The 13217-nt window shown below is 63.4% G+C and overlaps 1 protein-coding gene across 5 annotated transcripts in view; it reads right to left on the bottom strand.

Moving 5' to 3' along the window:
• Positions 1 to 278: 278 nt before the first annotated feature.
• The window catches only part of AHDC1 (AT-hook DNA binding motif containing 1), a 55732-nt gene continuing 42793 nt past the window's right edge, over positions 279 to 13217 (bottom strand). For 4 of the 5 annotated variants that reach the window (XM_051637745.1, XM_051637746.1, XM_051637742.1 and 1 more), the window contains 4 exons: positions 9373 to 9532; positions 8494 to 8528; positions 2090 to 8045; positions 279 to 1093 (listed from right to left, as the gene is read on the bottom strand). In XM_051637745.1, coding sequence (XP_051493705.1) covers positions 3013 to 7968 — 4956 coding nt within the window. In that variant the 5' untranslated portion in view covers positions 7969 to 8045; positions 8494 to 8528; positions 9373 to 9532 and the 3' untranslated portion in view covers positions 279 to 1093; positions 2090 to 3012. The remainder of the gene's footprint in view (positions 1094 to 2089; positions 8046 to 8493; positions 8529 to 9372; positions 9533 to 13217) is intronic. The other variant, XM_051637743.1, reaches the window with a different exon arrangement.

The raw sequence follows: 13217 nt of genomic DNA, 5'->3' as shown, positions 1-13217 counted from the left end.
TTTTTTCCTTTATCATTTTTTCCTTTTTCATTTTTTTCCCCTTTTTCCTTTTTAATTTTTTCCTTTTCAATTCTTTTTTACCTTTTTCATTTTTTAAAACTCTTTTTATCCCCCCCCTTTTTTTTTTTTCCCCTTCCTTTCTTTTTTTTCACACCAATTCAGATCTTCGGGTCTGGACTACCAAAAAAAAACCCCACCAAAAACCCCACCAAAACCAAAACCCCAACCAAAAACCCACCTCGTTCCTCTCAAGAAGAAGAAAAATAAAACTCAAATCATTGTCATTTCAAATCATAATAAAAATAAAACTAAAAAAGGGCCACGAAACCCCAAGGAACCCACGCGAAAGTTGCACACATAAAACCACAGCAGATGTACAGAATTGCAATATACAAGACACGATTTATAATAAAACATTATATACAATAAATAGGTTATTGTTACTTTCTTTTTTTTCCTCTTTTTTTTTTTTTTAAACATTTTTTTTCTCTGTTTTTTTTGTCGCTCGATCCGTAAATAAAGTTTTTCTCAGTGCATACAGGTGGGTTTTTGCTCTTCTCTCCTGCATATTCAACCTCTCAGTCACTTCAGGTCTCTGTTTTCAGTCGCTTTAATTCTCCCCCTCTTTTGATTTTTTCCTTTTTTTGTGAATTTTCAGCTTTTTAGATTTTTTTTTCCCCTTAAAAGTGTTTTTTTTTAATTATTTTTTTTAATTTTTTTTTTTTTTTTTACTCCTTTTCTTCAAAAGTATTTACAATTGCTGGTTTTGTGCAGAAACAAAAGAAACCAAACCAAACCAAACCAAACAAAAAAAAAAATGAATCAAATAATAATAATAAAAAAAAATCATAATCAAAATTCGAATTGTCCCTCTGGTTCTTCTGGCTGGGGAGGAAGGAGAACGCGGCGCCGGCGCCACGGCCGAGGCAGGGACCGGCGGGCGAAGTGGGGGGAGATTTTGGGGGGTACAAGGAGCCTGGGGTGCCCCGCCGGCGACAGCTCCCCCCCCTCGCATCTCTCCTCTCTGCTTAGGACGGGTGGGGGGGCGCGGGGAGGGGGGGGGGGGTCCAGGGTGCTGTGGTTGGTGGGAGGGCTGAGGGGGGGAGAGGGGAGAGAGGAAGGGTGAGTGTGGCCCAGGGTTGGGACACAGCGTCCTGGCTGGGGGTGGGTAGGGGGTTGGGGTCTTGTGTACATCCCCCCCCCTCCCCCCCCATTCGGCACCCATATATCCAGGAGTCCTGCCCACCCCCCCAATCCAGCACCCACGCACCCAGGGGTTCTGTGCACCTCCCAGGCAGCACCCGCACACCCAGGGGGCTGGGGTCCTGCCCACCCCCCAATCCAGCACCCATGCACCCAGGGGTTCTGTGCGCCCCCCATTTAGCACCCACGCACCCAGGGGGCTGGGGTCCTGCCCACCCCTCAGTCAGTACCCAATCAGGGGTCTGGGGTCCTGCCCACCCCCAACCCAGCACCCACACACCCAGGGGTCTGGGGTCCTGCTTATCCCCTCACCCACCACCCACACAACCAGGGGTCCTGCCCACTCCCCCCATTTAGCACCCACACAAGCAGGGGTCTGGGGTCAAGCCCACCCCTCCCCAATCCAGCACTCCACACACCCCCTGGCACCCCCAGGGTTCAAGCACCCAGCATCCCACCACCCCGGGGGGGGCAACACCCCACCACCCTGAGCTCCAGCACCCACCACCCCGGGGGGGGCAACACCCCACCACCCTGAGCTCCAGCACCCACCACCCCGGGGGGGGCAACACCCCACCACCCTGAGCTCCAGCACCCACCACCCCGGGGGGGGCAACACCCCACCACCCTGAGCTCCAGCACCCACCACCCCGGGGTCCAGCACCCACAGACACTGGGGCAGACCAGGTTCCCACCTTAATGGCAACACCCGGAACAAGCACTTGGAGCCCAAATAGGGTCTGGGGGCACCCAGTGCTTGAGAAACCCCACGGGAAAGCACGGAGCACCCAGCGCACCCCCGCTGCCCCCCCCCCCCCTCAGCCCCACACCACCCTCCCAGGGGACAACAGACATGGGGCAGAGAGGGGGCTTGGGTGGCACTTACCGGGTGATGGTGGCATCTCCAAGAAGCTGCCAGAGCCTTGGGGCGGGGGGGCGGGGGGGGGGGTCCTCATCTCTCCCAAACACCCATCGGCGTCCATCCGGCAAGAACAAAACACCCCCCCGGCTCGCGTGCCAGGAGGGGTTTTTTCGGGGGGGGGGGGTTGGTGGATGGGGAAGAATAAAAACCCAACAACCCCCTGGCAGCCCCCCTGGGGCGCTGCCCTCCCCCCTCGCCCCCTAGGACTGCGGAGTCAGGGGGTCCCCAGCCGCTGCCCCCCAGGTCCCATGGCCCTGCCTGCCCTCCCTGCCTGCGCCCCTGCCCTGGGCTCGGGTGGGGGCAGCGCCGTCTGTCCGTCCGTCCGTCCGATTGTCCTGCTGCTGGGGGGGTGGGGGGCGCGGAGGGGGGGGGGGGCGGCATTTCGGGAAGCAGATCCAGGCGGTTTCGCAGGCGGAGCAGGAGGTTGGGGGGGGGGGGGGAGGAGGAAAACCGGGTTGTTTTGTTTTTTTTCTCTCTTCGTCCATTATTATTACTCTTTTTTTTTTTTTTCCTTTTTTTCTTCTTTCAACTTTTTTTTTTCGCCTTTTTTTTCGTTTTTTTTCTTTTTTTTGGTTTTTTTTCTTTTTCTTTTCTTTTCTTTTTTTTTTTTTTTTTTAGAAAACAAACAAACGGATCCAATCCCAGTTAAATACAGAACTTGAAAAGTGTTCCAGAAAAAAAGTGCTGGCTAAATTACCTCTGAAAGAGAAACACAACATGGGGGAAGGGGGGGAATGACACACAATGAGAAGGGTTTGGGAGGGGAGGGGGGGGTGCCCTGTGTACCCCCCACCCACACTTTAGCACCCCCCTCACCCTCACCCCGAGGGTCACCCCCACCTACCCTGTAACAAAACCTCGTTGTCCGGTTGGCACGTCAGCAGACACTACAATGAGGTGACCGTAAAAGTGTCCTCAGGGTGTTGTTGCTCTACCATGGGTCCCAAAAACCCGCTCTTCTGGGTGGGGGCCATGACGGGGTGCCCTTGGGGTGCAAAACTGGGGTACCTGTAGTTGTCCTGCAGTTGCAGCATTGAGTCTCTTGGTACGGGGGAGATGTTCAAGTCATTGATCAAGGGACAAGCGTAGGGTCCTCGGTGGTGCGCCCGGGACATCTCCAAGGGTTCCTTCTCACCCTTGGAGGGGTGGGTGCTGCTTGGGCTGCTCAAGTGGGGGTTGAGACACGTGGGGTCCGTCCTCCCCATGAAGTCTACAAGCATCCCGGCCCCCGCTTTCCCGTCGTAGGAAGGGCTCCGGGTGCTGGCGTTGGGGGAATACCAGTACGGGGGGTTTTTGCAACTGGGGGAGTCGTAGTGCGGTTGAGGCATGGGGAGATCGCGGCACGGCAGGTGGGGGGCGTGCGGCAGGGACCCCCCCTGCATGCTGTGTTTGAGCGAGTCGCAGGCGGGCAGCTTCCGGATGTCCCCAGCCCGTAGGTCCTCCTTGAAGGCCAAGGTTGGGGAGCAGTTGGGTGAGAAGGCTTTCTGCAAACCGGCCTCAAAGACAGTCTGCTGGCCGGGACCCGCCAGCTGGTGCGGGAGGGCAGGGAAGTGCTTGCTCTCCAAATCCGGCTGCCCCAAACCGGGGGAGTCACTCTGAAAGCCCTGGACAAAAGTCCCGTCCGAGGGGGTGGAGGGGTTCATGGAATAGGGGCCAGCGTAGTCACAGGGGTCCCGCTCGCCCACCCCGAAGCCCCGGGATTGGGAGGGCAGGGGGGACATGCTGCTGTCCCCGCTGTAGTAGTCCAAGCCCAGGTCCGTGCTCTCCTGGAAGAGGGGGTTGACCACCTGTGACTTGGTGGGGAACTTGGCCTTGCCCGTCCCCCTCTCCTTCTTGGAGGCACAAGCTCCCCGGGAACCCCGAGGCTGCCGGGGCCCTGTGCTCCTCTTGGAGGGGTAGACGGAGGAGGAGGAAGAAGAGGAGGAGAAGTTCAGGTGAGAGGTGTCAAACATGTCCACCTTCTTCCGTCGGCCTCGACCGGGCTTGGAGTTGCTCTGGAAGAGGACACTCTGGTTCCAGTTGTAGCCTGGGGCAGAGGACGCCTCGTTCCAGTCCATCATCAGCTTCTCCAGGCTGGAGAGGCTGGACTGGCCCTCGCTGGAGGACGCCTCGCTGTTGGCACGCCGGTAGCCGGCCGGCTGGTTGAACTGGGTGCTGTCAGAGGAGGATTCGGAGAAGGTCTCCGAGACCGTCTGCTGCTTGGCTTTCTGCGGGGTGTAGTTGGAGATGTCCAGGATGACATTGGGCTCGTTGAGGTGACACTCAAACCCTGGGTTGTAGAGCTGGCTGAAGGCCTCCGAGCTCCAATCCAGCCCACCGTAGCCTTGCCGGAAAGCCCAGGGCGCGGCGCTGGGGAACTGCCGGCAGTTTTCGGGTGAGGGTTGGAAGGAAGCTGAGCCCTTGGGCACCATGTAGCCACCGGGTGAGACGGTGCTGGCCCGGCTGTCGCAGCGCAGGGGGGTGTGGGCGGCGCTGGAGAACTGTACCCCTTGCTCGGTGCTGTTGAAGAAGGCAGCTTTGCCCAAGGGCAAGCTGGGACCGGCCGTCGGCGGCGCGTAGCCGGCACTGTGGGCACTGCTGGGAGAGGAGGGGAGGCTGCTGCCGCTGCCGTAGGCGAAGCTGCAGTCCTTGCTGTTGGGGCAATCCTGGGCTGATGGGTACTGCTTTCCCGGTGGGAAGACGCTGGCAGGTGCCACGCTCTGCCCGGTGCCGTAGTTGCCGTAGGGCGAGTAGCCGGGGGTACCGCTGGCCGCCGGGTGAGCCGTGGGCGACCGGGAGACAGCGGAGGGTGGTGCCAGCTTGGGAAAGGCCTCGGCGCCCCGGCACTCCGATGACCCTTGGGACACGGCATAGCCAGTGGTGGCAGCGGCACGGCTGGGTGGGAATGCCGGCCGGCCCTGCATGGCCGCATGGAAGGCCTCGGCGCCCGGGGTTGCGGCCGCCACCTTGCCGCCTCGGGCTGGGTAGGCAGCCAAGCCCCGTTGTCCCGGCAGGGCGGCCGGGGGAGCCGTGTAGGCGGCCGCTGATTTGCGGGACTCGGAGCGGGAGGCCGAGAGGGCGAAGTCCAATAGGTCGGAGGAATCGTCCGAGTCCAGCAAGGAGCGGAAATAGCCGGTGAAGAGGCTGTGCCTCTCCGGGCCGGCCTCCGCCTGCGAGGATGCCGCGCTCCCGCCATAGAAACCAGCCCGGTTGGAGGAGCCCGACTCCAGCCCAGCGGCGTGGAACGGCCTGGCCTCAGCCCCTTGGTAGCCACCACTGCGGCCAGCCTGGCCACTGGGGTGGCCGTGGTGGGGGGCCCAGGGGCTGCCCTTCTCCCCCCCAGCCCACTCAGCGGGGCCATCACCAAAGCTCTGCCCAGGGTTGGGTTCAGGGAACAGCGCTCCGTTCTTGCGAGCTCGGCGTTTCCGTTTGGGTTTGCCCATGGGATCGGGCTCCGGCCGGCCCCGCTTGCGTGGGTGCACGGCGTCGGCGTGGAGGGCAGTGGGGGCTTTCTTCTTCTTCCCGATGCCCTCGAAGAAATCGCTGAAGGAACAACGGGCAGCACGGGCAGCATGGCCACCCCCACGCCCACCAAAGCCCCCCGCCTTGCCGCCGCGCCGGCGGAAGCCCTGGACGCGGTGCAAGAAGTGGGAGATGCTTTGGGTGTCGGGGGCTTGGTGGATGGATTCGGGCTCACTGGGGGTCCAGCAGCGGGGCGGTGAGCAGCGCCCCGAGCACTGGCTCTGCCGGTTAAGGAAGGCCAGCTTGGCCAAGACGTCTGAGTAGTCAGCCTTGCTGTCATTGGTGTCGGCAATGTAGGATGGCTGAGGGGAAGCCAGCTTCTGCTTCCTTCTCCTCCTCTTCTTCACCTCCGGGACGGGTTCCTTGGGCTTGGTTTGGCCCAGCAGCAGGTTCTTGGGGGGCCTGCCCCGCTTGCGCTTCAAGATGATGGGCATCTCACCGGGGGGGAAGACCACCACCACGTTGCGCCCGTTGTTCTTCATCTTGAGCAGCGGCGTGGGCTCCATGGAGCTGCTGGCCGCCAGCTCCTTGCCCTCCAGGTTGAGGTTGCTGCTGAGCGACGACACCTTGTAGGTGGTCTTGTTTCTCCTCCCCAGGGACACAGGGATCTTGGCCATCTTCACTACCATCTTCCTCACCCCTCGGCACTTGCTCTTCTTCCCCATCGCAGGGGCCTTGGGCACCTCATCGGGGTCCAGAGTGGTGGGAGGTGGGGGCGGGGGGGCCAGTAGCGGGGTGCTGGGCTCCTCAGGCCCGGGGGGCACCTCGGCGGGCAGGGCAAGAGGGGACAAGACACGGCTCTCGGGGGTGATGTCCACCCGGCGCCCTCGCCCTGCCCTCCTCCGGCGGCACAGCATCTTTGGCTTGTCTGTCCGGCGCAGGGCGTACTTGCGGTGGTCCTCGCCGCACCGCCCGGCCCCCCGGCCCCCGCAGGGACCCCGTTTCACCACGCTGCCCAGAGGACACCCCCCTAGACGGGGCTGCAGCCCGTGGGGTCGCAGCGGGTCCCCGCTGCCCGGTTGTGCCTCCAGCAGCTCCGCCACGGGGCCCAGTGGCTGTGGCTCCAGCAGCGAGGGCTCGGTGGGCAGCAGGGGGGCTCGTGCATCCAGCAGCGGCGGCTCCAGTGCCCCGGGAAGTGGCTCCAGTGTCTGCAGCCCCAGCGGCTCCGCCAGCGGCTCCAGCGACTGCAGCTCCAAGGACTCGGACAAAGGCTCCAGCGACTGCAGCTCCAGCGACTCGGAAAGCGGCTCCAGCGACTGCAACCCCAATGGCTCCAGGTTTTGCAGCTCCAGTGACTCTGGCAGAGGCTCCAGGCTCTGTGAATCGAGCAGCTGGGGTTGCGACTCAAGGGACTGGGAATCCAACAGCCGGGACTGGGAGTCCAGCTCTTGGGCTGGCAGCAACTGGGGCTGAGGCTCCATCGCCTGTGACTCCAGCAGCTGCGTCCCAGGGCAGGCCAGGGAGGCCAGTTCGTTCAGGATATCCGCCTCGGCCAGGTCTGAGTAATCACCAGCATCAGGCTGGGAGCAACTAGCTTCCACCACTGGTGCTTTGGAGGCCCCTCCAACACCCCCACTATGTCCCGGGGGCTGTGGGGTGCTCCCCCCACCACCCTCGGCTTCTCCTTCTCGAGCCTGGGGCCGGGGATGCCGCGGTGGCTCAGTTTTGCACAGCACCCCCCGTTCCTCAGGGCTGCGGATGCTGTTGGCCAAGGAAGGTGAGGAGAAGAAGCTGTACTGGAGGTCACGGTCAGTAGGGAGGAGACGGTTGTCCTCGTGGCCACCACCACCACCACCACGGAGGCTACCGCAGTCCAGGTGCACCCCGCTGCTCTTGAGGTCCTCGGAGAGGCGGTTGAGGTCCTTCATGATGTCGATGAGCTGCACCACGGGGTGGAGGTTGATGTGCCCGTTGCCGCACTTGCTCCGGAGCAAAGCGAGGATGCTGTCGACGTTGCAGCGGCCCGAGGCCAGCGTCACGTTGGGGAAGGTTTTAGGCACCCGATCCCGGGCGGCTGCTTCCTCCGCGCTACCCCCCAGGATCCGGTGCTCGCCGGCACAGCCCAGCAAGTCCTCCCCTGCCTTGGTGCCCCCGTGAACGCTCTGGCACCGGTCGGCTGGGTCGCCGTGCAGCAGCGAGCCTGCCTGGTGCTCCCGGCCGAGCGCGGGGCACGAGCCCTCAGGGAAGCTCAGCACGCTGCAGGATAAGGCCTTTTCCGCCGGGCAAGCCGGGGGCCGCTGCGCCGGGTGGCCCGGAGGGTAGAATTTGGGCTCTCGGACGTAGTCGGGCGAGCCACGCACAACGCTGGTCGTTACCACTGGGCCCGGGGGCTTCACGCGCATCCTGACCTCCTCCTCCCCCGCGTGCCGCTTGGCCGAGCAGTTGCTGACATGGGGGTCAGGGAAGGTGGGACCGGGACCTGCACAGGGCAGAGAGGGGGACAGTGAGGATCTGAGGGCATCAACAACACCTGCTCCAGCCCTGCTGCCCACCTTTGTCACCCACAGCTCATCCCTGCTCCAGCTCTGCTGCCTGTCTTTGCCTCCCAGCTCATTCCTATTCCACCCCTGCTCCCTCCCTTTGCCCCTCAGCTCATCCCTGCTCCATCCCCAGCGAGGACCTGGCTGGCACTGCAGGAATCTGCCCCCACCACCCCCAACTACCCCAGTGGGGGAGTGGGAAATGGGGTCTGGCCCCCTCCCCTGCTCGGGGGGGTGCTGGATGCCCTCCCCATGGCAGAACCACCTGTGCCAGCCCTGGCACAGAGTCACCTCCAAATGGGGTGTCCAGGGGGGGCCTAGGCTGCTCCCTCCCCCCCACGGGGCAGAGCTGGGGGTCTGGGGGTGTCCGGGGGGGCTGGAACTTACCCTCTGCTTTGCTGCTGCTCCTGAACTTGAGCTCTCTGCAAGGGAGGGGGTGTGAAGGTTAGTCCCGTGCGGGAGGAGGTGGTGGGGGACTTGGGGGGGATCTGGGTGCCCACCACCCTTCTGGGCAGCACCAGGGGCAAGGGGGCGGGGGGGGGGGAGGGGGGGTGTCCATTGCACTGTCCCCAGGGCTGCGAGCTGAGGGGTGGGGAAAGGGCCGGGGGGGAGGCTGCTTCCCATCTGGGGGGCAGAGGGGACAGGTTTATTCCCCCAGACTCACCCCCTAACTCCCCCACAGGGCCGGGGTGCTGATGAGGCGGGGTCCGGGGGTGGGTCGGGGGTCCTGCGCGCGCGTGGCCGCTAGGTGTCCCCGGTGAGCCGCGCGCCCGTCACCGCCCCCCCCCTCCCGCCCCCTCTCCCCTGGCCGGACAGACCGGGGCGGGGAGGTGGGGGGGGGGGGGGGGCGAGTTCAGAAGCGGCTCAGCATGTCCCCCCCCTCCTTCAGCCCCCTTCGCACCCACCCATGACACCCCACACCCAACTGCTGCCCCCACCCGAGGTGACATCCCTCCCCCCTCGCCCCAGGGACCCACTGCCTCAGTTTCCCCCGCAGTGGCAACGCGAGGTCTGGGACTCGGGGGGGTGGTTTCCTGGCACCCACTGCTCAGCCCACCCAACATCCCACGGGGAGCTGCAGACACCCCCACTCACACACTCCCCCCGCTTTGCAAAGCCCGCCCCCCACCCCCATCTCCAGAGATGCTCTGAACACCCTCCCCCTCCGCTCCCTCCACGGCAGGGATGGGCAGAGGAAGATTTGCTGCCAACTCCCCCTTTCCCCCGGTTCCCGGGGAGACCCCCAACTCCCCCGTTCCGGGATACCTGTTCCGGGGGTGTTTGCAGTGCAGGTTCACCGGGAAGGTGCTGCCGTCGCTGCCGGGCTGGCGGGGGCCGGAGCCCTGGGCGCGGGGGCACCGCTCGGCTGCCGGGGGGCTGGCACCGTTCTCCAGTGCGAGGGGCTGGCAGGCGACCGAGCTCCCATCTGCTCGAGCAAGCACAGAGACATCCCCCCCCCCAACACATTATCAATCCAACGGCTCCCTCCCCAGGGAGCACCCTCTGCCCTGGGCTGCCGTGGGTGCCCCCCACCCTGCCCCCCCCCCCCCACCTCCCCTCCCACACCACAGCCCATGGGGACCCACGCTGTCCCCTCTGCCCCACAGGATGGGGACCCATTATGGGATGTCCAGCCACGGGGTGGCATTTTTGGGGCAGGACACCCTTTTTTTTTTTTCCCCCCCGAGGAAAGCCCAGGCGAGGCTGGACACCTCCTTGCCAGGCTGTGGGCACACGTGTGTGTTGCCCACATGTACCCATGCCCACATGGACGTGCGTGTTGCACATATGTGTGCACCCACGGGCCCCATGTGCCACCAGGACGCTGGAGGTCCAGGCACCACACAGCAGCTGCCCACCCAGCACAGGGCTGCACGGCAGAGCCCCCCAAACCCATCACAGTCCCCCTGTTCTTGTTTCCCCTCATAGAACCGCGTTGGCTCCTGTTTGCTCCCCCAGTCCCTGCTGGCTCCTTCCCCAAGCACACACCCGCAGACACACACACACGCAGCCTCCCGGCGTGATCCAGGCTCTTCCCGGTGTCTGGATTAGCGTGACAACTTATCAACAAGGCAGGGAAAGAGAATTCAAACCTGTCAGTCCATCCCCATCCCTCCCTCCCCGTCTCTTCGCCAGCCTTTGGGCGCAACGCTGGCAAGCAGGAGATGCGGGCACCTCTTCTGCCAGGGGTAGAGTTACATCAAGGGCGATGTGGAGCAGGAAAATATGTGCTAGAAAGACCGGTCTGGTCTCTGATGAAGCTGCTCATGTGCCCGGAGAGCTGTCGGAGGGGAGGCGGGCAGGAAGGAAGCAAACGGGAGGTTTTCCAGAATAGCCGCTGGGAGCCCGGTCGCTGCCGCACACGCCTGAACACGGCTCGACGGGGAGAACTGGGGCGTTATGGGGAGTGTCCCCATTGTGTGTGTGTCCCCCCGCGCATCTGGAAGTGTGGATGTAGAAGCAAATCCTGTGGGATTGTCCCCAAAGGGGTTCACGGCACCAGCCGGGGCATCGAAAGGCACCTCCATGTCCATACCAGTGTCCCCCCCCCCTCGATCCGGATCTATCAGTAAACCTTGTGCGATTGGTCCCCAAGGGGGTGCACAACACCCACTGGATCATCACGGGGGCCCCAATCTCTGTGCCAGTGTGGTGACCCCCCCCCCCCCCCCCATCCAGAGCTGCGGATCTACCAGTAAACCTTGTGGGATGGTTCCCAAGGGGGTGCACAGCACCAGCTGAGCCATTGTGGGGCCCCCCAGTCTCTGCACTGGTGGCCCCCTCCCGCATCCGGGGCTGTAAATCTTCTAGGATGGTTCCCAAGGGGATTCATGGAGCCCACCAAGGCGTTGTGGCCCCTACATCTCTGCACCAGCCTCCCCCTGTATCTGGAGGTGCAGATGTCGTAGCAAGCCCCGTGGGATGGACCCCAACGATGAGCACGGCACCCACCAGCGGGCACCCAGAAGTGCTGGGGATGTCCTCTCTGCCCCACTCTCACCCCACACTGGCCAGAATCAGGCTCCTGCCCTCAGACACCCTCCCCCCCCCCCCCCCCCAACCCCACCGCGGTCACCACGACAAACCCGAAGACACTCCCCGCTCTCCTCCCTCCCCATCCGGCCACCCCCCAACGGCGGGGACCACCTGTGCCCCCTCACCCAGCACCCACCACGCCACGGGGGGGGACAGCTGGCACCCACCATCCTCCCCCCACCACGATGCCATGGGGGAGCCCGGCCCCGGGGGCGGTGGGGAGGGGGCTGCGGGCGGGACCAACCCTGGCCCCGCCGCCGAGCTCACTTTCACCTCCCTGCTCAGCCCCAGGCAGCCGCCACATGTTTCACATTAGGCTCTCCGGACTTCGCCATTCCTGGTTTCCTTGCCAGGGGTAGGGCCTTTTTCCTTCTTCTTCTTTTTATTTTTTTTTTCCCTTTTTTTTTTCTCTCTCTTTTTTTTTTTTTTTTCTTTCCCCTTTTTAATTTTTCTTTCTTTTTTTTTTTTTTCCCCTCCTCGCTGGTTACAAAACACCAGCCCAGACCACACAAGCGAGGAGGGACGGAGGGAGAGGAGGAGAGGAGAGATAGATAGATGGGCGCTGCAGGGTGGGGGAGAGAGGCAGTGAGGCTTGGGGGGGGGGGGGGAGGTAAGGGGGCGGGGAGGGGGGGAAGCGGGCGAGATTGCAGTCACCTCCGCTTCCCACCTCCTGACCCCGCAGCCCTGCAAAGATAACAGCCCCCGAAGACTGCTGACTCGCCTCGCAGAAATCCAATATCCTCGCCTGGTGAACTAATCGACTACCTGGGCTCGCCAACCTCCCCTGCCCGGCCTTAATCCTGCTGCTGCAAAGCTTTAATTAGTTTAACGGTTTCAGGCTTGACAAGAGGGTTGGCGGGGCTAACAGTGTGAGCACCACCCCCCCCCCTCGCTTCAACACCCCCCCTTTCATCCCCGGACAGGCTTAGGGGGTCTCATGGGGGGCAGGGGGGTGTGGGGACAACAGCATCCCCCCCCGCAACCTCAGGATGTTGCTGTCCCCACACGCCGGCCCCCCAACCTGAGGTTGCGGGGGGGATGCTGTTGTCCCCACAACCCCCCCACCAGGTCCCCTGAGGCTGCTGGCGCCTGTCCCCGACCCCCATTGCTGCAGGGGTGTGGGGGGGTTGGGGACACGGAAGGGCTGGCTTGGCACCGGAGTGGCGGCAGCTTGACGGCCCCGCAAGACACGGCCACGGTTTGGTGCCCGGCTCCGAGGCCACCCAGACGTCGGGGTGGGGCCGGAGATGCCACCACCGGGGAGACAGGCGGGCGGCGGGGGACCCAGCCGCCACACAGATGGGGACACGACACCTCCCACCCCGCCGGGGATGGAGGGAGGGGGTCGGGTTCTGGTCCTGTCCGTCACCCCCACCACCTCCCAGGTCCCTGGGCACCGCGGGGTGTGTGTGTGTGTGGGGGGAAGGGGTCAGGGGGCGGCCCTAAATCCCCCCAGGTGGGTGTACGTGGGGGTCTCTGGACACCCTTATCGGCTCAGTGCTGTGTGTGCACACACACGGCTGGGGCACTGCAGAGGTGCCCCCCCCCTTGCACACACACCCCGAGTGGCGTCGGGGGGTACCACGCCAAGTCCCACTCCGCCCCGTCCCTTGCACACTCACACACACCCACGGGTTGAGGCACGGCGGGGTTTTTCCTGCCTTGTACGCACATATCTGGGGGCACGGGGTGGGGGGGGGGGGAAGGGGGTGGAGGTCCCTTGCACACGCCCATCTGAGGGCACAGTGGAGCTTTTCCTCCCTTGCACCCGCACTCCTGAGACACCAGGGAGGTGCCCCCCTTGCATCTCCCCCACCTCACTGCTGTCCCCTCCGTGCCCACTCCCTCGAACACTCCCGCACCCCTTTTGCTGGCTGAAAAACACACCCCCCCCCCCCAACATCCCCCACCCCCGCCCCGTGAGCCCCCCCCCGGAGCCCGTCCTGCGCCTGCTGACACCAATGGAAAATCCCCTCCAGTGACAGCTTCCTGGCAGGCGCTTTCCGAGGGTTTCCGTGTTCCCCAGCCAGCCCCCCCCGGGGCCACCTCCTCCCTGAGCCACGCGGGGGGTCGGG

The sequence above is a fragment of the Apus apus genome, chromosome 21, assembly GCF_020740795.1.
Source record: "Apus apus isolate bApuApu2 chromosome 21, bApuApu2.pri.cur, whole genome shotgun sequence".
NCBI classification, from domain to species: Eukaryota; Metazoa; Chordata; class Aves; order Apodiformes; family Apodidae; genus Apus; species Apus apus.
Note: the sequence above shows the minus strand (reverse complement) of the source record. Positions and strands in the feature narration are given on the sequence as shown.